General features: G+C 38.4%; 3 protein-coding genes and 1 pseudogene across 14 annotated transcripts in view; 3 read left to right on the top strand and 1 right to left on the bottom strand.

Moving 5' to 3' along the window:
- The first annotated feature begins 129 nt into the window (after positions 1-129).
- TOMM20L (translocase of outer mitochondrial membrane 20 like) lies at positions 130-13,909 on the top strand. Its single transcript, XM_027570165.1, has 5 exons — positions 130-265; positions 388-431; positions 1,305-1,386; positions 7,356-7,498; positions 12,948-13,909. The coding sequence occupies exons 1-5, from the start codon at positions 130-132 to the stop codon at positions 13,062-13,064; spliced, it is 522 nt and encodes a 173-aa protein (XP_027425966.1). The 3' UTR covers positions 13,065-13,909.
- LOC113909109 lies at positions 3,380-4,443 on the top strand (annotated as a pseudogene).
- Positions 8,161-22,388, bottom strand: TIMM9 (translocase of inner mitochondrial membrane 9). Of its 4 annotated transcripts, none has more exons than XM_027570167.2 (5): positions 22,292-22,388; positions 19,340-19,424; positions 10,547-10,611; positions 10,074-10,169; positions 8,161-9,101 (listed from the first exon to the last, which is right to left on the bottom strand). In XM_027570167.2, exons 3-5 carry the CDS (start codon positions 10,583-10,585, stop codon positions 8,967-8,969), a joined length of 270 nt encoding a protein of 89 aa, XP_027425968.1. In that variant the 5' UTR covers positions 10,586-10,611; positions 19,340-19,424; positions 22,292-22,388; the 3' UTR covers positions 8,161-8,966. The 4 variants fall into 4 exon arrangements, with proteins under 4 accessions (XP_027425968.1, XP_027425967.1, XP_027425969.1 ...); XM_027570166.1 differs by lacking the exon at positions 22,292-22,388 and adding an exon at positions 21,758-21,908; XM_027570168.1 differs by lacking the exon at positions 22,292-22,388 and adding an exon at positions 21,487-21,586.
- A 22-nt stretch (positions 22,389-22,410) lies between these two features.
- Positions 22,411-26,356, top strand: part of KIAA0586 (KIAA0586 ortholog) — a 119,348-nt gene continuing 115,402 nt past the window's right edge. For 2 of the 9 annotated variants that reach the window (XM_027570157.1, XM_027570154.1), the window contains exons 1-4: positions 22,441-22,805; positions 22,991-23,274; positions 24,171-24,241; positions 25,994-26,063. In XM_027570157.1, coding sequence (XP_027425958.1) covers positions 23,076-23,274; positions 24,171-24,241; positions 25,994-26,063 — 340 coding nt within the window. In that variant the 5' untranslated portion in view covers positions 22,441-22,805; positions 22,991-23,075. Of the gene's footprint in view, positions 22,806-22,990; positions 23,275-24,170; positions 24,242-25,993; positions 26,064-26,356 lie in introns of those variants that run through there. The other 7 variants (XM_027570156.1, XM_027570155.1, XM_027570158.1 and 4 more) reach the window with 7 other exon arrangements.

The following is a 26,356-nucleotide window of genomic DNA, read 5'->3' as shown; positions in this document are numbered from 1 at the left end:
CCTGCGGCCGGGCGCACAGGAAACCCCGAGGCCGGCATGGGCGCCGCGCCGACGCCCCCTGCCTTCCGGCCGGCTCCTCGCGCTCGCCGGCCCGCGCCCAACGCTCGGCTCCTAGACGCCCATGGCCGGATGCCCTGCGTCCGCACCGTCCTCGGCCTCCTGGGAGCTCTGGCGGTCTGTGGCGCCGTCGCCTTCCTCGGCTACTGCGTTTACTTCGACCGGAAGCGGCGTGGCGACCCCGTGTTCAGGCGCCGCCTGCGGGACAGTGAGTGCGACGGCGACGTGGCCGGGCGGGCGGCGGGCCCGCCCACGGGCTTGAGGGCTTGGCGGAGCGCACGCGGGCGTCGGGATGGCTCCCGAGCAGCACGTGCCGTGTTGTGTTTGCAGAAAGAAGAGCCCAGCAGCAGAAGGCTGAGGGACGGGGCGCCCAGGTGAAGTGCTTAGCGACACCGAGGTGGCGTTATAGTGAGTAACCGCCCGGCCCGTGCAGCGTCTGGCTGTGCCTCAGGGGCCCCTGGCTGGTCTCTGAGCAGGCATCGACTGCCGCCTCTACCCACCCGCGCCCCGCCCGGCTTACATTCGGCCTAGGTGTCGTTTTCATTGTGCGCTTGGAAAAGAAAGGGAAGGAAGGAAGAACCACTTGGAATTATGAAATGGCTCATCCCATTTTAAAAAGAGAATTCTTGGGGACAGCAAACACAAAACACAAAAACCTTCCAGCTATAACAGACTGAAGCTGAAGTGACTGGCAGGGGAGTTGGTAATTTTGGGTCAAGGATTGTCCATTCTGCCTACCTTTAAAGACCAGCCCTGGGCATGGTACCAATGATGACGCCATCCTGTGACTCTGGTCACCTTCCTGAACCAGGCTGAAGCAAACCACAGCATGCTTCTGAACACTCAACTGCCCTGCCAACCCCTCGCCATGCCCTTTGCCTGGTCGACAAACACTGCTAAAACCCTAGGCAAGAAAATAATTTTGCACCCTACAAAACTAGGTGTGTTGTAGTTAATTACAGTAGGATTACTGGTATGTGTACTTAGGAAGCTGGGTAAAATACACATGAGAGTTATTACAAGCATCTCAACTCAATTTCGATATGCCATGGTTTTTTTTTAAATTGCCTGAAATTTTAATTCCATCTTAAGTTGTTTTAAATATTATAAAGAAAAATTGTGTTTATCATACCTTGGATTTAGAGATTAGGTTCAAGATATGCTGTTTTAAGTAAAAAATAAGTTTGATCAGTAACCCTATACCTTACATTCATTACTCATTTTTAAATATTTTGTGAATCTTTTAGTTGTGGGATCCAGCAAAGAATGAAGAATTGCAAGAACTTTTTCTGCAAGAGGTACAAATGGGACAACTTTGGTTATCCAGAGGTGAGAATGTAAATACTCTTTTGTAAGCGTATATATATGTTGAAAAAATTTTTGATTGGTATTTATCTGTCAAAAAACTTGGGGCACTTGGGTGGCTCAGTCAGTTAAGTCTCCCAACTCTTTTTTTTTTTTTTAAAGATTTTATTTATTTGATAGAGACACGTGAGAAAGGGAACACAAGCAGGGGAAGTGGGAGAGGGAAAAGCAGTCTTCCTGTGGAGCAGGGAGCCCGATGCAGGACTCCATCCCAGGACCCTGGGATCATGACCTGAGCCGAAAACAGACGCTTAACGACTGAGCCACCCAGGCGCCCCACACCTCCTGACTCTTGATTTTGGCTCAGGTATGATCTCAGGGTTGTGAGATTGAGCCCCATGTTGGGCTCCAAGCTGAGCGTGGAGCCTGCTTAAAATTCTCTCTCTGCCTCTGCCCCTACTCACCCCCACTCTCTCTCTCTCTCAAAGAAAAAAAAAAAAACTAGCTAGATGTGTTAACCAACTTGCTTTTAAAGAGATTTTTCACTTGGTCACACTGTTCATTTCATATTATACATAGCATTCAGGTTTCTGTGTCAGTCTTGGGAATGTGCAGATGGAGAAGCAAAGCCAAATACAGTAATACTTCATTTATCGTCAGGTAAAATTCTAAGTAAATGACTTTTCCAAATGACCAAATGTTTTATGAATCAAAACTTAAAAAAATTTGAACTGTTTTATAAAAAATTTCCTGCATTCTTAGAGTATTCTTAACACAGTAATTACTTACTTTGATGATGAAATCATTATAAATGACCATTCTTGTACTGTGTCTAACGTAGTGATGTCTGTAGGGACTACCTTGGACTTAATGGCCATCAACTGTATTTTGAATTATAATTTATCCCCACCTAATTCCACATAGTTTTGAGAAGGCTTCACAATATTGTTAGGTAAAATGTTGGTAGATAATATAAATATTTTGTAAATGCTGTATGTAATAATAATGTCTTTGTTCTGGTGTTAATCCCTGGAAAGGAAAATAATTTGTTTTCAGGCTTCTTTTGTAAGGGATGAATGATGTTGCTGGATAAATGAGCATGACACCCGTTTATGTATCTTTTTTTCAAGTGTTGCAAATTTCCTCTCATCACAGCGCCTGTAGCTGTTTCTGCTCTTTTGTCTTTTTTGAAAAGATTTTTCCACCCTGCATTTAAGAGGTAGCGTCCTCCAGAATTTATGAAAACAAAGTCAAGATCCTGGACAACTCATAGCAATACCCAAGAATTTTACTTTAATTCAGTGGCTTAATACCATGATAAAGGTTTTGAGAAATGAAAAAAAAATAGTCATTGTACATTACTCATTATAATTTGATGTTTTAGTATTTTTTTCAATACTAATCTTTTCTAATGGGAAGTTTTATAAACGGGCTAAAAATATCTTAAAAATGACAAAATGGGGGCACCTGGGTGGCTCAGTCGGTTAAGTGTCTACCTTCAGCTCAGGTCATGATCCCAGGGTCCTGGGATCGAGCCCCACATCAGGCTCCCTGCTCAGCCTGGAGCCTAGTTCTCCCTCTCTCCTCCCTCAGCCCCGCCCACTTGTGATCTCTCTCTCTCAAATAAAATCTTAAAAAAAAAATGACAAAATGAATAGTTGGAAATGACTTAAATGATATAAGCAGGAGTGATTTTATACAAGGTGGTAAAGCATAAACTTTAAGGACCTTCATTTACTCAAACTTCTTTGAAGGTTCTGGGAAGAGTCCTAGCAATTTTGTATTCATAATTCTATATTCTTTTTCTTAAAAGGGCCTGCTGGATGCCTGGCTGGCTCAGTCAGTACAGCATGTGAGTCAATCTCGGGGTTGTAAGTTTGAGCCCACGTTGCAGATAGAGATTACTTAAAAAAAAAAGTGCCCCCCCCCTTCCACACGATCACGCTGAGCTAGTACCTGGGCCTGGAATCAGGCCACAATCTCAGCCACGCCTGCCGCCTGCCACTGCCTCTGGACCATGGACCCCTGCAAAGTGAGCGAACTTCGGGCCTTCGTGAAAATGTGTAAGCAGGATCTGCACATCGAGGAAATGCGCTTCCTGTGGGAGTGGGTGGAGAGCATGGGAGGTAAAATACTGCCTGCCACTCATAAAACTAAATCAGAAGACAATCTCAAGGAAGAAAAAACAGATAGTAAGAAGGTGGAGGAAAACATAAAGACAGACGAACCATCAAGTGAGGAAGGTGATCTAGAAATTGACAATGAAGGTGTGATTGAACCAGATACTGATGCCCCTCAAGAAACGGGAGATGAAAATGTAGAGATAACCGAAGAAATGATGGATCAGGCAAATGATAAAAAAGTGGCTGCCATTGATGCCCTAAATGATGGTGAACTACAGAAAGCCATTGACTTGTTCACAGATGACATCAAACTGAATCCTTGCTTGACCATTCTCTATGCCAAGAGAGCCAGTGTCTTCATCAAATTACAGAAGCCAAGTGCTGCCATTCGAGACTGACAGAGCTACTGAAATCCTGATTCAGCTCAGTCTTATAAGTGGCGAGGGAAAGCACACAGACTTCTGGGCCATTGGGAAGAAGCAGCACATGATCTTGCCCTTGCTTGTAAACTGGATTACGATGAAGATGTTAGTGCAATGCTGAAAGAAGTTCAACCGAGGGCCCAGAAAATTGCTGAACATTGGAGAAAGCGAAAACATGAAGAGCTAGAGATCAAAGAATAGAAAGGGTTAAGAAGGCTCGGGAAGAACATGAGAGAGCCCAGAGGGAGGAAGAAGCCAGACGACAATCAGGAGCTCACTATGGCTCTTTCCCATGTGGCTTTCCTGGGGGAATACCTGGTAATTTTCCTGGAGGAATGCCTGGAATGGAAGGAATGCCTGGGCTCAATGAAATTCTTAGTGATCCAGAGGTTCTTGAAGCCATGCAGGATCCAGAAGTTATGGTGGCCTTCCAGGATGTTGCCCAGAACCCAGTAAATATGTCAAAATATCAGAGCAATCCAAAGGTTATGAATCTCATCAGTAAATTGTCAGCCAAATTTAGAGGTCAAGCATAATGCCCTTCTGACAAATAAAGCCGTTGCTGAAGGAAAAGCAACAATCACCTAATGGATGTTGCAGTAATACAAACCAGTGTACCTCTGACCTCATGAAGAAAGCTGGGGGGCTGTGAAGAGAATCCCTACCCCTCTGCCCCACGTGCAACTGAAACATTCTATAGTGGTTTGCCATTAGGGTATTCATTCAGATGTTTTCCTACTAGGAATTACAAACTTTAAACACTTTTTAAACTTTAAAAATATTTAAAAACATTAAAAGGGTGTGTTAGTCCCTAAAAAAAAAAATGCCCCCCGTCCCCCCCCCCCAATTATATAAACTAGACGCCTCACAGGGTGCCTGGGTAGCTCATCGGTTGAGGTCTGAATCTTGGTTTCCCCTTGGATCATGATCTGTGTCCTGAGCTCGACCAGGACTAGAGCTCTGCGCTCAACACGGAGTCTGCTTCAGATTCTCAATCAATCAAATCTTTTTTTTTTGAAGATTATTTATTTGACAGAGAGACAGCGAGAGAGGGAACACAAGCAGGGGGAGTGGGAAAGGGAGAAGCAGGCTTCCTGCAGAGCAGGGAGCCCGATGCGGGGCTGGATCCCAGGACCCTGGGATCATGACCTGAGCCAAAGGCAGACGCTTAACAACTGAGCCACCCAGGTGCCCCTCAGTCAATAAAATCTTGAAAAAAAAAAACTGGGGACCTCACAGAATTAATTCCTCTGGATTAATTCCTAACTGGATACTGCTTGGACATAAGGGCAATTAAAATAAAACCCTTTTGGCAGCCACCCAGGTGCCCCTATTCTTATTCACTTTAAAAGCTTTCATGTAAATAGTTCAGTTAGACTTAGAGGTGAAGATGTTACAAATACTGAGACTATTAAAAAAAATTGCAAACTTGGTTTTTAAAATTTTTACCTCTGGAGCGCCTGGATGGCTCAGTTGGTCTGTCTTCGGCTCAGGTCATGATCCCAGGGTCCTGGGATGGAGCCCCGAATCCAGCTCCCTGTTGTGGGGTGGGGGTCTTCTCCCTCTCCCTCTGCCCCTCTTCCCTGCTTGTGTTCTCTCTCTCAAATAAAATCTTTTTTTTAAAAAATTAAATTTTTACCTCTTAAGGGTGATTAATTAGCTCTTTAAGGGTTATGTATGCCCATATTTTACTTAATGGAGTTCTCATCTTGGTTGCTTATTTAAATCCCCACCATGCCCCAAACCAATTAAATCAGAATCTCAGGTGTATTTTTTTAAAACTCTTTAGGTTATTACAATACACTGTTTAATGCAATAATTTTTCACCTAGTTTTCTGTAATCCTTTTAATTTTCTCCACTCCTCTGCGCTACACCCCCAATTTTCATTACTTTGCTGTCAAGTAGTATAGTCCCATAGCCATCTCAATTGTGGTTACGTCTACATAGGACCATAGAGCCAGTAATTTTGACTGAAATTTCTGATTAGCTGATTTATTGGTTGACTTGATCAAATTGATTATTGTTTTTGTCACATTAGCTCTATCATCCTGAGAGGAGTCACTATTTTTTTAAATTATTTATTTGAGAGAGAACAGGAGAGCATGAGCAGTGGGGAGGGTCAGAAGGAGCAGCAGACCCCCCACTGAGCAGGAGCCCGATATGGGACTCCATCCCAGGACCCTGAGATCTTGACCTGAGCCAAAGGCAGACGCTTAACCAACTGAGCCACCCAGGTGCCCTGACAGGAGGCACTATGTTATCTTTCTTTAAAAGGTTCAATACGACCAAAGTATTTTGACCTAATGTGTCATCTCCATAAAGCTATAATTTTATTAATTTAAAATAAACCTTTTAGGGCCACCTGGGTGGCTCAGTCGGTTGAGTGACTCTTGGTTTCAGCTCAGGTCATGATCTCAGGGTAGTGAGTTGGAACCCTGCTCTGTGCCCAGTGGGGAGTCCGCTTGAGATTCTCTTTCCCTCTGCCCCCTACCCCCTGGCTTGCGCTCTCTCTCTAAAATAAATCTTTAATAAAATAAACCTTTTAGTGAAACACTAGCACAGTATTTCATCTAAATATCCTTCTGATGGTTTTTCAGTTTACACTTAATACAAATCTGGGAAGCAATATTTTCTGTCCATCATGCACTTTTCAGATGACCACGTATTTCAACCAATAAATGGGAAATTATGTAACACCTGAAGAGAGGCAGCACACTGTGGTCTCAAGGTTCAGAAAATTAAGTTCAGTTACTAATTTTGGCATTAATTAGTTCTGAAAATTTAAATCATTTCACTATCTTTGCCTCAGTTTCCTGGAATGAAGTAGTGAGACTGATTCCATGTTTAAATTTAAACAAATTCTATGATTAATTTCCATAGTACATAAATTTTCATTCTTTATAGCCAGTCATCCTAAAATTCATCTTAAAACTTAGAAATCAAAGTTCATAAATCTCTTTTCTTCCCCTAGCTATTTAATTCGTGTTACACTAAACCCTGTTTCAAACTCTTTGATAATACAATGTTTTTTTAAAGTCTTGTTTAGCCAGAACATCAGGTGTTTCCTTTATATTTCAGCAATCACACGTGTAGAGTTAAAGATAATCTATCTCCTATCAGTAACAGCAGAAAACAATCTTTAAAATAAACACTCAATACCCCCCTCTTGTGAACCCACATTGTAGAACATGAACGTTTCTAAAGCAAAAGTGCACTTTTTAATAGTAACTTGGGTCATAAAATTATTCATCTTGCAGCTTGATCACAGTGAATCTAATTGGCAGTTCAACATTTTCCCCATTTATAGTCTTTACTCTTTTTAAGACTTGTTTAGTCTGTAGTTTGATACGCTTTTTTTTTATTTCAATACGTTTTCTTGGTAATTTGTGGAATGTTTATTTGGAAGAATGTTAACATTTTGCTTTAAACCTTATCAATCTGTTTCAGGAGAGCATCAGTTGGGTGTTGAACATCTCAGCAATGCCCTTTTAGTGTGTGGACAACCACAGGAACTTCTGAAGGTTTTCAAACACACACTCCCGCCTCAGGTATTTGAGCTGCTGTTACATGAGATTCCCCTTATTTGCCAGGTGAGCACATACTTAATTGTCTTTGCTAAATGTAAATAACAGTAAATAACCATGTTAGGCTTGATTACATAAAAATGGCAAAGTTTGTGCGTGGGTGGGAGCTTTAAATAAGTAAAATTTCTGAATTTTTGGTTGCTTTTCTTGCCTTATGATGAAACAAGCTTATTTTTCATTTTCCTTTAACTACAGTGAATTGTATATTTTGTTGAGTCTTATAGATGTTTCAACATTTCAGCTTTAAAGGTAGCACTGTTAATATTTTGTCTTTGTACCTTCAAAGACCTAATGATTACTAACTGTAATGTCAACAGAGGCCTGTAAGTTAAACGGCATTGTTAGTTAAATGATGCAATAGCTTAAAAATTAGATGTAATACAGAAAACCATCATTTATCAAAGCAGAATAATACTTTTGGCTTCAAATATGACAAAACATAGAAATCACTTTGGTATTGGAAACATAAGCTAACTTAAATTCGTGTTCTCTTAAGTGCAAGTTTAGATTGGTACCAAATGAAATCTACTCAGAAGCCAATTTACTAGTGGGTATTAGTCTACTTAACATTTACCAAATTTCTTGGTATATTTATGCATCAACTAGAATTCCCTGCAGATGCTTGTATTTGTTTTAGGATTCATTTAGCCGTAAGACACTACTTTAACTTCAGTTCACTTTTTATTGCACTGTTCACACGTCATGGATGAGAATACACCGTATAATGTTGGACTGAGAATCATTCATGTTGGACTCAGCTTTTGAACAAAACACAAAACACAGTCTCCACTAGAGCATACTAGTCAACTCTTACACATTCACAAGGTAGTCTCAGATGGGATGTTTCCTGTAGACATATGAAAAATATGGCTAGGATACGAATGTATAAAGGCCACCCTGACACAAGAAGGGAGGCAAGAAACGATCGTGCGTTGAAATGATTAGAAAGTAACTATTTTATGTATTTACCAGCAATTTGAGGCAGACATGAATGAACAGGAATACCTGGAGGATGATCGTGATTGAAAAACATTTCAACGTATCCACAGTCCAGTCAGAATACTATGGTACTATATATATAGTATAAACAACTGCTCAGTGATATTTCCATTTATTTTACTTTTAGTAATAAAAAGTTCTATCTCATACATGATTGAACACATATTTTGCTTTAAAATTAACAGTCACAATTGAAGAAACAATGGTTTATTTTTCTAATGAAATTACCAAGCTGCTGAATCTTAAGGCCTCAACAAATGTTCCATCTTATTATTTTCATTCAACAATAAGACCTCCTATTTTGATTATTCTCGGTAAATAGCAATTTTGTTTCTCCAGTTGTTTCCATTTGCCAAAGTTAGGACAGTTTAATATGGTGGATACTGCTTTCAGGGGATTCTATCAGATGAATCCTCATTTCCATCACAATAGCTGCTGGCAATCTTTCATCAAAAGTCCATCCATTAGGACTTCTCTATCGTGGTTGGCCAAGAAGTCCTGCTTTGGCTGCCAGGGCTTCATTCTGCTGAATATGATATTCCTGAAATCTCATGGATATTCTTTGTGTCATTTTTAAATATTTCTGTAAGCAATGTTCGGAACAGGTGGTCTAGAAATAAAAAGAGAGGATCCAAGAGGCAACACAGAAATACTAATTTTTAAAAAGTGCACGTACTCTAAATGAACAACCAGTGGGTGCTTTTCTTTTCTTTGAATAGATGAGAACTAAATGGTATGAATGAGTAGCAAGTCCATATAGCTTTCAATTGTTAGTAGTTTTATCCATTTACAAGAATTAATATATACTGAATGCCTACCAGTTTATAAGCACTAAAAACAATGGTATATCCCTGACTTTTCCATCCCTCATTCTGATTGTTAAAACATAGGCCCAGGAATAAGTTTGTTCCTTTTTAATGAGAAACTCCATTCCGCACATTCTTAAATTTCAACATTTCTTTTTAACAAGAAGAATATTATACTTAGCATTTTTCAAGCTTTGTCATTTATTTAACAAGGACTTGTTGATTGCTAGTTATATATTCTTGGCATGAATGTTGACCAACATCTTACACTGGAGGAAGTTTATGTCACTTTTAGCCAATATATAAATGTTTTGATGATGGTATTAAAAGTTAAGATTTCTCATAGGATTGAGTTTTCAGAGTCCACCTATGCAATATGAGCCACCATATTCAAGCTCTGCTTTTTCCAAAATTAACGTGAGTTGTCAGGGTCAGATAGAAGAGCCATATCAGGTTTCTCTAGCTAGGCCATCTTGACTGAAAGCTAATTAGTAAGAATCTTTCTTTGCTACGGAACAATAATTCAGCAAGCCCTAGGCATCTTACTAAAAAAATCTGCCATGCTACAGTATATATGACAAGCTGTCATATTAAATTTGTGATCATTAACTTCAATGCCATGGGGCCCTGACTGCTTCAGTTCCTCTGAGCAATGGAACATATTAAGTAATCCAAATTCCTGTAATAACTAGGAACAAGGGAAATGGTTAGAGGCATCCCATTTCTATTGTTTATGACAGGTTTAGAGAATTCTTAGTAGGCAACACTTTTCATACCTCTTCAGGTTTTACTTCTCTTGTTGTGAAGTCTTTAACGCAATCCAAAAAGCAGGTTTCTGTAAGTTTATTGTAGGTTCCAAGAAATTCCTTAAACTACGAACAAATCAGAACATTCTTTAATATTTGGTTTTTTAAAGCAAAGATGTTTTGAAACTTTAATTACTGATGTTTTGTATTTGGGGAAAATACCCTGTAATACTTGAAATCAACAGCTCTTTCACTAACTCAAATGGGTATAATATGACCTGTATGGTATGATCTACAAAACACAGTCCAATTATCTAGTTGAATATTTATTCGTTCCTGGATATCTGTCACATTATCTGAAAAATAAATGTTTCGTATCATTTAAAATCCATTTTTGGAAATGAAATATGAAGTTATTTTGTGAGATCACTGACTGACATGGTTGCACCCAGTTAGCCTTAAATTTTTTACAAAATTCTTTTTTGTTATTTGTAATACCTTACCTGTTTTATCTGATCAGATTCTGGTATTTGTGCAGCCATATTCTATTGGTATGTTTATTAGTCACCTGATTTAAAAATTAAGAAAAAGTCTGTCAGTCTCTGAACAAATATTTTTAGGCTAGCTAAAAAGTTAGGTAATTAAAACAAGAACAGTTTATGAAAATAAATGAAACAAAACTTACCTGAAATTGTTTTTATTTTATAAATTTCTAATGGAGTATGTAATTATATCCCCCTCTCCACAATCCCCTAGGTCATTAATGGCAACAAAGAACACTACAGTTTACAGAATTAGATTTTTTAATGCTGGCTATAGGCTCCAAAGTCCCCCTCTATCTAAATCTCCAGTTTTAAGACAGCTTGCTCTATTACCTTGCAAGGTTACTTGTTAAAGCCTCGTTCCTATAGGGCTTTAAGGGAAACCAAGAGAGCTCTTCCTACAAGTACTTAACTATTTTAATGTAACTTTGACCTGTGATAATAATGATTCTTTTACTATCTCTACAGAAATACAAAGTTTCTATTAATTGTTAATAAACACCATCCACGTGGGGCGCCTGGGTGGCTCAGTCGGTTAAACTCAGACTTACTTCGGCTCAGGTCATGATCTCATGGGTTGTGGGATCAAGCCCCATGTGGAGCTCCGTGCTCGGTGGGGAGTCTGCTTGAGATTCTCTCTCCCTCCACCCCTCACTGTCCCTGCCCCCGCCACTCCCACAGTCTCTCAAAAAGAAAAAATCATAAGCAAAAGACATTAATAATACAGTACTGTAAAAAATCTGCATACAAGTGGACCTATGTAGTTCAAATCTGTATTGTTGTTCAAGGGTCAACTGCGTATGTTTTTACCATATAAACTACCTGAAAAATACCATCAATTAACTGAAGGTCACAATTTTTCAAGTACTGCTGTGCTATTATAAAATACCACTAACCAGTCAAAGAGAAGATTCTATATTATACAATGCAGTTTAGGACTTGTGCTTCTGAAAAGATGGAGCAAGAGATGTGTTTTTCCCTATTCTTCAAACTAAGTACAACTAAAAACACTGGACATGACATAAAACAAACATAAGACTTTAAAAAGGTGGAGAGAAGAAAGTATATTGGCCAGAGCCCTTGGGACCTGAGAAACAAAATAGTGGGGAATTTCTCTTTCTCTTGTTTTTGTCTCCTCTATCACAGAGTTAGAGCTGAAGAAGCCAGCAATCTGCGAATGCCAGTGGGCACAGTCAAAACCCCCCATCTGCCCAAAGCTGGCCCTCTCTAGCCAAAGGGCCAGGAAAGGGGAAGCCTATAAGATAAAAAACTTTTAAACAATAACTGTGTACTCCACGCAAACAAAAACACTGGCCTGTATCCCCCATCCACCCACATCAACATAAGCTAAGTTAGGAGCCTAGACTTCCACCCTCACTAAGCTGTAATGAGGCACTCAGTCCCCCACACTTCAGAGAAGGGAGATTAGGAAGCAGGGACTTTCATCCTTACTGGGCATTAATGAGGGCTCCCCCAAACCCAACAAGTGTCAGTGGAAACAACATGAAGAGCCTGGACTTCTACCTCAATTGGCAGTAATGGGTTGCCCTTCTCTCTTCCCTCTGGGTGGTGTCAAAGGAGGCCTCTTTGAGATTCAAGGCTTGCATTACTGTCCCGTGGTAATGAGTTCACATATCCTCTTCTGGTGTCAGTGGAGACCATGTGGGGAGCAGTAATGAGGCACTCCAGTCCCTCTCCAGTCCCTCATACCAATGGAGGCCTGCTGGAGAGCCATAACTCCTACTCTTGCCCAGCAGTACTGAGGAGCAGACCACCCCCATATCTTAAGTGACAGAGTGAGGCACCTGGACGTCTATCCTGCGTCTAGTAGTAATGAGGCAGCATGCCCACTCCCTTACTTCTGCTAATGAAACAGTGGCAAAAGGAGCCAGCTAGAAAAGGTTTAAACAAGATCTAGAGCCTCATAACACAGTATGCAAAATGTAAGTTACAATAAAAAAAAAAAATCATCATACCAAGAACTAAGAAAATCTCAGACTGAATGAAAAAAGATAATATATATCCAATATTGAGATGACAGATTTCGAATTATCTGACAAAGATTTTAAAACGGCTATTATAAAAAATACCTCAATGAGTAGTTATGAATATGCCTGAAACAAACAAGATATGAGAAGAACCAAATGGAAATCTTAAGAAGTGAAAAATTAAATAACCAAAATAAACTGAACAGATAGAATCAATAGAATGGAGGACAGAGGAAGCAATCAGTAAAGCAGAAGACAGAAAATAGAATTAATGAATCTGAATATTCAAACAGAAAAATATAATGAAAAAAATGAACAGAGTACCAGGAACCTATATGATGTAATAACAAAAGATCAAATATTTGTTTCAACAGAGTCCTGGAAGAAGAGGAGAAAAGACCAAGGCTATAGAAGTACTGGAAGAAATAATGGGTGAAAACGTCCCAAATTTGGCAAAAGATAAATTTATGCATCCAAGAGAAGCTGAATGAATGCCAAAGAGCACAAACACACAGAAATCTACATCAAGATAAGGCACAGCCAAGCATCTAAAAACTAAAGACAAAAATTTTTGAAAGTAGCAAGTGAAAAAGTAACATCTTACCTACAGGGGAAAACAATTAGGATGACATCAGTAAACCCAGAACCTGCATCCAGAAAAAATACACTTCCTTCTCAAATGAAGAAAATTAGAATTTGTTGCCAGCTGACCTACCTTAAAAAAAGAATTAAAGTTCTAAACAGAAAGGAAATGAAAATAGGATACTTGGAACATCAAGAAAGAGGAAAAACAGATAATAACAAATATGAGTAATTACAGAACACTTTCCTTCTCTTCTAAAGTGTCCTGAACTGTTTGACAGTTGAAGCAAAAATTATAAAAATGTCTAATGTCGTTTCAAATGTATATTAATAAATTGGTAAAGGTAAAGGAAGGTAAGGTTTCTACACTTCACTGAAACTGGTGTTGACACCATCAGACTGTGTTAAGGTATATAAATATCATGAAGTAACTAGAGCAATCACTAAAAAGGATACATAAGGAAACATACTCAAAAATACTATAGATAAATCAAAATGAAATTCCAAAATATATTCATGTAATCCACAGAAAGGCAAGAAAAACAGAAGAGAAAATAAAAAATAGCAAATTTAAGCCCTAGTAAACAATTACATTAAATATAACTTGGTGTCAATAATCAATTAAGAGAGACTGGTAGAATGGATTAAAAAACATTACCAACTATATGCTGTCTCTAAGAAAAAAATTTTTTTTAGGATTTTATTTATTTGACAGAAACACAGTGAGCGAGGGAACACAGCAGGGGGAGTGGGAGAGGGAGAAGCAGGCTTCCTGCTGAGCAGGGAGCCTGATGTGGGGCTCCATCCCAGGACCCTGATATCGTGACCTGAGCTGAAGGCAGATGCTTAACGAATGAGCCACCCAGGCGCCCCTCTCTAAGAAATTTACTTCGAATATAATGATACAGACAGGTTGAAAATAAAAGGATAGAAAAAGATCTATCGTGCAACCAATCAAAAGAAAATAGTGGATATATTAATATCAGACAAAGTAGATGTCAGAGCAAAGGAAATTAAAAGACAGAAAGGGACTTAAGGATTAACCTACCAAGAAAACACAGCAATCTTAAATGTACATGCACCAAAGAAGAAAGTTGCAAAATAGAGTAGAACTGAAAGGAGAAAGAAATAGATACAGCTGGGGACTTCAACACTCCTCTCTCAACAATCAGTAGAACTAGACAGAAAATTTACAAGGATATAGAAAAAAAAATACTATCAACCCACAATCCATATTTATAGAACATTTTACCCAACACCACAGAATACACATTTTTATCAAGTGCCCATGGAACACAGACCAGGATAAACCATATATCCTGGGCCATAAAACTAGCCTCAACAAATTTAAAAGAATTGAAATTATACAGAATGTGTTCTCTGACCACAACAGAAACAAACTGGAAATCAGCAACGGAAAGATAACAGGAAAATCTCAAACATTTGGGAAATAAACTACTTCTAAATAATCCATGGGTCAAAGAGGAAGTCTCAAAGGAGAAAAAAATCATTGAACTGAATGAAACTGCAAATACAACACATCAAAATTTGTGGGACACAGCTAAATCAGAGCCAAGAGGAAAACTGACAACTAACTGCATATAATAGAGAAAAGTAAAGGTCTGAAATCCACAATCTAAACTTTCACTTCAAGCCCCTAGAAAAAGAACAGAATAAACCCAAAGCATGTAGAAGGAAGGAAATAATAAAGAGCAGAAATTAATGAAAATGAAAACAAGTGCAACAAAAGTCAATAAAACAACGAGTTGGTTCTTTGAAAAGATTATAACAGACAAGCCTCTAGCAAGAGTAATAAAAAAAGAAATCACATTATCATTATAAGGAATGAAACAGGATACATCACCATAGACTCTGCAGACATCAAAAGCATAATAGCATAACAAACACAGACCTAAAAATCCTTGACAAAATAACAGCAAATGTAATTCAGCAATATATAAAAATAATTATACATCTTGAGTAAGTGGAGTTTACTCCAGAGATGCAAGACTGTTTCAGTATTTGGAGAAAAATCATGAGATACCATATCAATTGATGCAGAAACAGCATTTGACAAATTCAACACCCATTCGTGATAAAAACTCTTTGAAAATAAGGAAAAGAGAACTTCAATTTGATAATGAGCATCTACAAAAAACTAGTTAATGGTGAAAGACTAAATATTTTCCCCTAAGATTGTGCGCAAGGCAGGGTATCTGCTCTTACCACTCTTAATATACTGCTGGAAGTTCTACCCAGTGCAGTAAAGCAAGAAAAGGAAAGTAAGACATACAGACTGTAAAGGAAGAAAATAAAATTGTTTCTCTTTGCAGATGACATAATTGTGAACTTAGAAAATACCAAGGGATCTACAAAGAAACTCAGAACTAGTAAGTTCAGGAAAGACAGGATACAAGATAAGCGTGCAAAAAATCAATTCTATCTCTATATACTTGCAGTTAACACTCAAGACAATGAAAAGTACAATACTATTAACAATCACTCAAAAAAAATTTAGGGATAAATCAAACAAAGCATGTACAAGACTTGTATGCTGAAAACTACAAAATGCTGATGAAAAAAATCAAAGACCTAAATCAATGGAGAGACATTGTGTTCACGGATTGGAAAATAGCTAAAACAAATTAAAAAAAAAAGAATAAAATGGGGGAAATCAGTCTACCTGATTTTAAGACTTATTACAGAGCTACAGTAATCAGTATTGTGTGCTATGGGTGGAGTAGCAGACACACAGATCAGTAGAACAGAACAGAGAACCCAGAGTTAGAGCCACACAAATATGCCCAATTGATTTTTATTTTTTTTGTTTTTTTTTGTTTTTTTTAATTTATCTGACAGCGAGAGAGGGAACACAAGCAGGGGGAGTGGGAGAGGGAGAAGCAGGCCTCCTGCGGAGCAGGGAGCCCGATGCGGGGCTCGATTCCAGGACCCTGGGCTCAAGGCAGACGCTTAACAACTGAGCCACCCAGGCGTCCCCCAAATGATTTTTAGTAAAGGGGCAAAAGCAATGAAATAAAGGACAGCCTTTTCAACAAATGGTACTAGAACAATTGTACATCCAAAAGAAAAAATTTAACCTCAAACTAAGTCTCTCATTTATATATGACTTATATAAAAATTAACTCAAAATGGATCAGGAACTTAAATGTAAAACATAAATTTATTACAATTTATAGTGACAGGGGCGCCTGGGTGGCTCAGTCATTAAATGTCTGCCTTTGGCTCAGGTTATGATCCCTAGGTCCTGGGATCGAGCCCCACATCAGGCTCCCTGCTCGGCCACGAGCCTGCTTCTCCCTCTCCCGCTCCTCCTGCTTGTGCTCCCTCTCTGGCTGTCTCTCTGTCACATAAATAAATAAAATCTTTAAACAAAAACAAAAAAAATATATATATAGTGACAACACCAAATGATGGTATGTGGAAAAACTGGATCACTCAGATATTCCTAGTAGTAATGTAAAATTGTGTGCTACTCCAGCAAAGAGGTTGGCAGTATCTTAGAAACTTAAACATGAGGGGTGCCTGGGTGGCTCAGTTGTTAAGCATCTGCCTTCGGCTCAGGTCATGACCTAGGGTCCTGGGATCGAGTCCCGCATCGGGCTCCAGCCCCCAATCGGGCTCCCTGCTCAGCGGGAAGCCTACTTATCCCTCTCCCACTCCACTGCTTGTGTTCCCTCTCTCGCTGTGTCTCTGTCAAATAAATAAAATCTAAAAAAAGAGAAAGAAAATTAAACATGCAACTACCATATGACCCAGTAATTGTATTCCTTGGCATTTATCACAGAGAAATGAAAACTTATGGGGGTCACACAAAAACCTGTATGTGATTGTATACGGAAACTTTCTAATAGTCAAAAACTGGAAACAACCCAAATGTTCTTCAGTAGGTGAATGGTTAAACTGGTACAACAGTACCATGGAATACTACTCAGCAATAAAAAGGAATGAATTATTGATGCACAAAAATTGGATAAATTTCTAGAGAATTATGCTGAGTGAAAGAAAAAAGCCAATTCCAAAAGGTTATATATGATTTATATAACATTCATGAAATGACAAAATTAAAGAAATGGAGAATATTAGTGATTGCCAGGGATTAGGAGGGGATATAGGTAGGAGGGAAGCGAGTATTGCTATAAAAAGGCAAAATGAAGAGACTTCTGTGATGGAAATGTTCTGTATCTTGACTGTACCATCAATATCTGGGTTGGGATAGTGTGATGTTTTGTAATATGTTACCATTGTGGAAAACTGGATAAAGGGCACAAGGTATGTCTGCATTTTCCCTTAAAACTGCACGTGAATCTACAATCTCAAAATAAAAAGTTTAATATAAAAAAAATGAAGTTGCCCAGCTGTCTAATCCCTGCCCCAGAACAAGATTCAGTGGGCAGTGTAGGAAGTGTTAGCAAACACTCAAAACTAGAGTTCTTTCGGCTTCTCACTCAAAAAACAGCCTGAAAATATCCAAGAACTGGTAAGGTAACTTTTGTGAAAACAGGTGTTAAATGAAACAGTTTTGCGGGAACTTAAAAAAAATATATAAGGGTGATTACCCTAACGATACAAATGTAGTGATCCGAAGGGGCACCTGCACCCCAATGTTTATAGCAGCAATGTAGACGATAGCCAAACTATGGAAAGAGCCCAGATGTCCATCAACAGATGAAGATGTGGTCCTCCTTCTCCATTCCCCCTGCTTGTGTTCCATCTCTATCAAATAAATAGATAAAATCTTAAAAAAAAAAGTGCATTATGGAACAATAGGCCTCTAGCTGAAATGACAAAAGTTCATCCATAAGACCGTGATCCTTTTTGAATTGTGTAGTACATTCACTGTACTTCAGGACACTGGTGTTTCCACCCTCACACCAAAAACGGTAACAGATCTGATTTTCTTACTTATAAGAACCTTAGAAATTTGCATGTTCACTGACTGTGATGTCAAAATCCCGTTCTTTTTCCTATTCCTTTCATTTCTTCAGGTTAAAATTAATATATAATCACTTTTTAACTAGAGTTCCAGAAAGGCAGAAGGTATGGAATCTTTAAATGTTAAGTTTCAGAGACTGGTAACACTGTGCTGACTCTACCCCACTTGCCCCTTAGTATACAACTCATGGTGACAAATGATGGTTGTTATTGAGAAGTCTTTGACAATACACAGATGAGGAGTGCCGCAGATGTTCTTGGTATGAATCTTATTTAAAAATTATTTTCTTGGGGGGTGCCTGGGTGACTCAGTCAGTTGAGTGTTGGACTCTTGGTTGTGGCTTGGGTCATGATCTCAGGGTCATGAGATCAAGCCCCATATCTGGCTCCATGCTGAGTGTGGAGTCTGCTTCAGATTCTCTCTCTCTCTGCCCCTACCCCTGCTTGTGTGCATGTTCTCTCTAAAATAAATGGATAAATAAAATCTCTAAAAAAAAAAATTTATTTTCTTGGTATTATTTTTAATATAGTCATTAATAGTATATATCTCTTCCTTTAATATTATGAGTAATATTTCTTGATAATTTGGAAAATAAAATAGTTCTATTCAATACCCCTGTTAACATTATGATTTTTTCTCTAGTCATTCAATTATATATATATATTTTCAAATATCTTCCCAGACCTATAACTGAACTAAGAGCTAACAGTTTTCTCAAGTCTGTCTAAGTCTCCAAAGCTCTTCTGTGTAGTCACCAATACCAAGATTATGGTATATTTAATTATAGGCACTTGTTCCTAGAAAATATTGGAGATAATTGAGTGAATGATTTTCATATTCAGTTGCTAGTTTGGGGTCTTCTAAGTCTTGGGGCATTCTATTTTATAGTTAATTAATAGTAAATTATGCTGACAAAGTCCAACAGCCATACAAACCACCTGATGATGAAACAGGTAGAAGCAATGTGGCTGCCCTCTGATTTAGTCCTAGTTTTCAGCTATTACAGCAAATGTCTGTTACTGTAGAAACAAATATCCTATCAGAGGTTACCTTATGGTTATATCCCTGAAACCTCCAGAGGGAAGGAAGGGATAAGAAAGTTCTAGAATCTCTGGCTTAGGTCTTGGGAATGATCATAACAATGCTAATTTATTTTTGTGTCAAACAAAATATGTAATAAAACTAGGGAACTTAAGATAAAGAGAAATCTTATCAGTCATCAATTCAAACCTTTTCTGATGCATGAGTTTCCTTTTGTTCCGGAAAATTAGTTGTCCAACCTTTGCTTGAATGTTTCTAATGACTGATTTCTTACCTGAAAAATAAGGGGATTACAATTTGACTGCTGAGGTCTCTTCAAGCTCTAAAGCTATTTGACAAAATCTAAACTTCTGTTGGCTAAATTGTTTTCAGTAAGTGAAATTAGTTTCCTCAGTCTATTCTGAGGTTACAATTCCTTAGCATATGTGTTATAGGTATTAAGAAGTACTTAGCATCCTAATCTTTCCAGGTAGTATGTTTAGATAAACACACAAGGACAAACAATTCCCAGAAATTTTTGAAAGCAAAAGAAAACAACCAAAGGACTAGGAGGTGACGGGGGAGATGCCCTCCATTTCTTTTTTGGAATCATATGCAGATTTGTACCAGGTCTGGAGCCAAAATTCTAATTCTGTTCAAACTTAGTTTACAATAAGTGATTCTTCTGATGTCCTTGGCCATCACCACGATAACTGACCCTAGTCTCTGCATGACTGGTACTGGTAATTGATAATCTTGTGAGTCAGGCAAGGATCATGAATGAATGATAAAACTACTGGGTGAAAGGTGGTTGGGGAAGAGGATATATCCATGGTCTCAAAGTACCTCCATAGGTTACTTATCACCAAAGGAAACCAGTCCCTTTACACTGGGAAGATCTGGCAGTCACCACCATAACCAATAAAGACACAGTATCAACTATGTAGTATTCTTGCCAAAAATGTTTGATCTGATTCTGATCATGAGTAAATAACTAGGAAAATCCACAATGTGGCACAATTTGTAAGACAAGTAGGATAGTCTTTTTAAAAAGTTAAAGTCATAAAGAAAAGGGGTAGAAGGCTGTTCTAGATTAAGTGACTAAAGAGTCATGACAACAATGTGTGAAGTTTCGACCTTGAATCAAAAAAAAAATTTTCTGCTTTAAAAATAAAGACATTTTTGGGATAGTTGAAGAAATCTGAATGTTACCTTGTTAGGTGTGATAATCTTACTGTGGCTATGTAATAGACTGTTCTTAAGGAGATACATGCTGAAGAAATTAGGGTTAAAGGTCATGTCTGAAACTTACTTGCAAACCAGGCAGCAAAAAAAGTGTATCTATTTATACATGTATATATGGAGGTGTAAGAGTGGGAAAGAGGAAGTAAATAAAGATGTTAACAACACAAAAGACATATAATTTTGTGAGACATATTTTTTGTTTCAGGGCTATCATTGTCTTTGATAGGTCAGATGTCTAAATTGATCTGAACTTGTCTGATTGATACAAAATATGGCTCTGCCTCATGTCCCTTTGCTTTAGATTATTTGCAGCAGGTTTAGTAAGTTATGTCTGATTAACTGGCAACCCCAACTCAACTTACTACTAATCAGGGCAAAAAAGACTTTTGAAAGATTACTGCTTTCGGGTTTAAAGCATCCCTTCCAGGCCTGAAGGGTGAGCCTATGAGTACTGGACTAGATGGGGGCGAGACTACTTGAGTTTTAACCCCAGGTCTGATATGAAAGGGGTTTGTAAGATCCAAATCAAATCATTTATTCGAGTCATTTTAGTAAGTTTCTATGCCTACCCTCAGACCTTAGAGACTACAGAGGGAAGGTCACTTTTTCTTTCATATTTAAGTTTCACCTAGAAAATAAGGGAGTTAAGTCATCTTCAGAGTCTCTGACATTGTTATTGTATCTTTTAATTCACCTACATTATAAAACAAATTGTGAAGGAACAAGTACCTAAGAGCCCAATAACGAAGGGAGAAATGTAACTGACATAAGATATAATTACAGAATTACTGAAATTTATCAAGAATTAAAAGGTTCTCCAAAGCTGAGCCCCTAAGGTCCCTTTTAATTCTAAGGTTTATTTTCTATGAAAGTAGACAGATGAGATGCAGAAATAAACTGTTATTTAACTTTACAGATTACATTTTTTTTTGATTAAAAAAAAACCCTTTAGTAATGCGTAAAGGGAAACGTCTAAACGTCCTCAGAAATTAGCAGATCAGATAAGGGGTGTGGGGTCATGGCATTCTGTCTAGAGACGATTTTTCAGTTAAAGGAGGGTCTCCTGTCTGTGAGCTCAAGGTCACCGCGTGGATGCTTTACATTTAACTCACTGTTCCAAAACAAGATCCCTACTCCCCAAACCCGGATTGGGGGTGGCTCAGAGCTTCAAATTCCGACCCTCGCCCCAGTGATACGGTCTCCGGGCAGCTCCCCAACCTGCTCTGGGGACGCGCTGCCGGTCTCCGCAACAGGCCCCCCCTCCCCCCAGTCCAACGTACTCGCGGCGGCCTCCTCCAGAGATCCCGCCACCTTCCCAAAGCGTAGCCTGTTGCCCCCCGCCTGGGAACCCCAGATTCTAAGGGCAGAGAAAAGAGACCATACTTAAGCACAAGCTCTCGCATCCGACACCAGTGCGAGGTTGGGGGGCTGCGCTGCCAGTCGAATCTAGGGGCGGAGGGTCTGGGTCAGGGCGGGCGCCGCAGCCGCTGGATGGGAGAGAACACGTGGGAGAGGCGATGTCAAATAGCCCTCAGACTTTAAGACGCGGATTCGTTACAACGCCGCGAACTCTGGAGGAAAAGCCGCTCTCTCCAGTGAATTCTACAATTCTCTAAGGATTAAATTTTGTAATTGTATGCTTAGTCAGTGCTCTCTATTCCTGACTTTCACACCAACAACGACCCGAATCTGTCGAGAATTTTTGTAAAACTAATTTACTTAGTCCCAGGTCCCTAACGGTCTCCAGGAGCTACACTGTAAACAGTCCCTAGTCAACAGGAGTGGTATTCCCAGTTAGGTCGGAACCTGTGCAGGCCTCCGATGAGAACCTCCAGTTTTATTCAATGTTTAAGTCTTGTGGGGCAGTGTACCTCTTTAAAAAAATAAAACCAAATTCGCACGTTTTAAACCTTTTACCTTGGGAGTTTGTTTCTACCCGGAGAGGAATGGAAGAACACCAGAGGGCGTTCAGCTTTTTGGTTGGATGTTTTGGATGATTTTCTTGGCGCGCATGCGTGTTGTGTCTCTAGGGCCGACTTAAAGAGAAGTGAGTTGACTCGCGGGCAACTGAAGCTTTGTCAGTTTATACCTCTGACTGCTGGGTTGTCGAGTGTTCGGGAGACGCAGAGGGGTGATTTAGGTGTCCGATGGTTGCATTTGGAGGGGTGTGTAAGACTCTTTGGCTGAAGAAAGCTATTAAGCTTCTTATATGGATGTTTAAAAAAAAGCATTTCAGTTTTACGTGCTTGACTCCTGCTTCTCAACAGATCTTAACCCCGCCTTCACATCTGTTTGGTTGTGCACTGCCAGCTCTTGGTTTGGGGATTGCTCTGTGTTGTTAAGGTTATTATCGCTCATGCAGCCATTTTCTTGTCATCACCAGTCTCAGATTCATTGGCGTGTGCATTAATGGACTGAGTGGGATTAATGGGTAAATATGATCTAGTTGTCTCTAACCCTGGATTAAATACGAAATTGAAATTTCTAGCTTTGTGGATAGTCTGTTTAGGCATTGTTTTATTTAAAGGTTGATGACTATGTTTTAAAATCACTTGAAATTCACATTTTCTTTATCATACTCCTCCCTCGTTCCTTCTCTCCCCCAAATCCCCAAAGCGGTGAAAATTTTGTTCTGAAGTTTTATGGACCCAGAAGAAATTCTTCTATTCAGAACTGTGGGACTAGTTTTGTTACCAATAATATGAAAGGCTCTGAGTTTAGCCTGGAAAAGAAAAAAACGGTTAAAATACCAGCGAGGAGACTTCGTGAGGTAGTTTCTCCAAACCAGGGAGATAATTTGGCTTTGCTGAAAGATGAGTTGCCCTGTGTTTCTCCAGCGTTGTCTGCAAATAAACGTCTTCCTGTTAGAACCGAGGCTAGCTTGAATGGAACGTTACGTGGTATGTGACTCGAATAGCTTTCACTTTTGTAAATCTTTAGTCTTTATTTTCATTTTGTTTTTTGCGTTTCAAAATTTAGAGGATTTTTAATGTTTAAATTCTCAAACATAAGATACGTCTAGTTTGTATAGATGTTTGAAAGCTGACCCCTTTCCTGGGAAAATGGCTAGCACAGTCAGTCAAATTGAATCATATCCAATAGGTGGAATGAATGAAACACCTCTACTGTGCTTTTTCTTTGTGTGGTTTTTGCACATTGTTCTTGTTCACATCTATGGTGGATGCACTTAATTAGTATGATGTATTTATTGTTCATCAATAGGGCTTTCTACTAAATGCTCTACCTTCTGTTTGGATAGTGTTACTTGGTTTGGCATAGTAGAAAAGCATAACTTCTGCCTTTCAATGGCTTCCATGTTCCAATTCACTTACCCTGTCTTTCCAGTGAAAATGAAAAAAACATAAGCTTTGCCCATTTCATTGATGATCATAAGAATCAAATTAATGAATATATGTGCAAAAACAAAAAAATGCATATATAATGCCGCTTTGGGGGGTGCAGCACAATAAAGGCCTGCTTTTATATCATGTACATATTTTATTCCTGGCAAATGATTCTACCCATAGTATGTCCAAATCCAACATTGTAATAATATATTTTAAAGCATTTATCTCACTTGATTGTCAGTACTGATCCTTATTTTCCAAAATATCAGCTGTAAAACCTTAATCAGGATATATTTTAATTACAGTTAAAGTTTTTTGCATGAAAAGTGGCTTCCAATTTAGGTTTTGCATTAATATGGAGTTTATAGTTCTTGAGTCATGCCTGTATCGTTTCCAAAAATACAGTTCTGGTTTTAAAATCACTAAAACTGATTCCTTTGTTTTGTTAGGTTCATCAGACTTGACTTCCGCTAGAAATTATCAGCAGCCTCCATTAGAAAATTCTACTGGGTCAGAATGTGTAAGCAAAATAATTCTTTATTATGTTCATGTTAAACTTTTCAGTATTGTTGAGTAATGTGTTCTTAAATTATGTTTGATGAGCAACAGGCCTTGTTTTTGCTTAAATTTCCCTTACCAAGAGAAATGTTTTACAAAGAATTGTGACTTGAATAATATTTGAGACATTAAACAAAAAGTCTTCCATAGAATAAAAAATACTCATTACTAAGATGTTGAACACTGAGAGAAATATTGGAACTGAAAAGAAGCTCTGCTGTTATCTAAGGAAATGGTGTTCTAGACCAGAGACTTAACATATTGTTAGGTAAAGGTAAAGAAACAGTAACAACATCATTTTAAAAAAGTGAGGTGTGATTATATGTCATTCAAACGATTATAAGGTCTTTTGTGTGTTTTTTTTTTGAGGAGTCTTTAAGAAATAATAACATGAAATTCTCATCTTGACCTTTATAATGCTGAAAATATTTCATGATAAATGCATTTCGTTCATGCAATCTAATTAGATTTTGACCACTGATCATAATGTTGACTATAGATTTAACAAGTCTTTAAAGAAGAGAGTTTCATAATATAATATCTTGAAAATTAAAGCTGGTGAACTAAGAAAGAAATTAAAACTGTTTACTTACCAACTTTGCAAACAATTCACAATAAAAATGTATAAATATGTGCCATACTTGGTCCCTCCGTAAATGCTTAGCCTTGGGTTGGTGTTTTTTGAGTATACCTTATTTAATGATTAATGGTATTTGAATTCCATTATCTAAATAATTTCCCAGATGGATATGCTATTATATAAATTGCCTCTGGAAAGACTATCAGTATACATTCTTCAGCAAGATCATGAGTGGAATTAGTGATATTATTTTCTTCTAGTTTTACCAATACGGGACATTAGAATTAGATAAAAAACAAAAAACAAAAAAACTTTGCCATTTTGATAGGTAAAGAAAGCATCTCGTTTTATTTTGTGTTTATTATTACTGAGGGGGAAGTTTTTTCCATGTATTATTGCCGTCTTTATTCTTTTATGAATTATAGGTTTATATGCTGTACTTTTTCTTACTCATTTGTAGGAGGTCTTTGTGTGAACGTCCCAAATGCATTCTGTTGTATTGTTAGTCTCATTGACTGTTTTTAGGAAGTTAACACTTGTTTGTCAGGGGTTAGCCTGATCGCCTTCCTTTTATGATTTTCTCTTTACCCTGTGTCTAAGGAAGGTGAAGTGCAATGTTGAATGAACCCAGTACTTAAAATGTCATGGTGTCTTAGCACTGAATAGAATCTCAGAAATGAAGTCTAGGGTTACACATGTGAGCAGAAAGCTGTTTGCCTGTAAAGAAGCCTTCTGAGACTGCATTTTGAGTTCAGGGATAAAGAACACTGTGATTAATTTGTGAAGTTGTGCCATGTGTTGGCCATCCTTAAGCACTCCATTTGAATCGACATGAATCAGATTTTCACATTAAACTGTAGCAACTGAATTGTTACATGACTTGCTCTGCTAGAAGTGGCAAATTGAGATCTGAGTCTAAATTTCAGGGCCACATTGCTTGCTTGTTCATTTACTCACTCATTCAACAAATCCTTGAGTACCTTCAAGGTACCTAAGCATTGTGGTGGTTCTGGGAATTGAGGATATAAAAGCACACAATCCTGCCTTCTGTCACATAGCTAGTAAATGATACTTGGTAAGTAATAAAGCATAAAGGTTTTTTAGCCTTTCATATTTTCCTTTCATATCACAAAGGATTTTTCTAAAGATGTTGCAGTACAAGGATTGCCTTTGGAGAAACTAGAAGAGAGCAACAAACAAAAAGGTAAAAGGGTAGATTTTTTTTTTTTTTTTTTTTTTGACTGTGGTAAAATATACATAACAAAATTTACCACTTTAAGTGTATAGTTCTGTGGCGTTAGGTACATTCACATTATGCAGTTATCACCACCATCCATTTCCAGACCTTTTTCATCTTCCCCAGTCGAAAATCTGTACTCATTAAATACTAACTCTCCATTTCCCCCCAAGTCTAGTTTTATGATTGACTTATTTCACTTAGGATATCTTTGTGGTTCATGTGGTTTTATGTGTCAGGATTTTCTTTGTAAGGATAGG

Source organism: Zalophus californianus, chromosome 6, assembly GCF_009762305.2.
Source record: "Zalophus californianus isolate mZalCal1 chromosome 6, mZalCal1.pri.v2, whole genome shotgun sequence".
NCBI lineage: Eukaryota > Metazoa > Chordata > Mammalia > Carnivora > Otariidae > Zalophus > Zalophus californianus.
This window is presented reverse-complemented; position numbering and strand designations above follow the sequence as displayed.

What these genes read in the sequence shown, in the direction of transcription:
- TOMM20L (XM_027570165.1), top strand. Translation starts at nt 130, where the DNA reads ATGCCCTGCGTCCGCACCGTCCTCGGCCTCCTGGGAGCTCTGGCGGTC. An exon ending in CAGGCGCCGCCTGCGGGACA is followed by an intron (nt 266 to 387) that starts GTGAGTGCGACG and finishes TTGTGTTTGCAG; the next exon opens with AAAGAAGAGCCCAGCAGCAG. An exon ending in AGATTCCCCTTATTTGCCAG is followed by an intron (nt 7,499 to 12,947) that starts GTGAGCACATAC and finishes TTGTTTCAACAG; the next exon opens with AGTCCTGGAAGAAGAGGAGA.
- TIMM9 (XM_027570167.2), bottom strand. Translation starts at nt 10,585, where the DNA reads ATGGCTGCACAAATACCAGAATCTGATCAGATAAAACAG. An exon ending in AATCTGATCAGATAAAACAG is followed by an intron (nt 10,170 to 10,546) that starts GTAAGGTATTAC and finishes ATTTGTTCGTAG; the next exon opens with TTTAAGGAATTTCTTGGAAC. An exon ending in GAGAAGTAAAACCTGAAGAG is followed by an intron (nt 9,102 to 10,073) that starts GTATGAAAAGTG and finishes TTTTATTTCTAG; the next exon opens with ACCACCTGTTCCGAACATTG.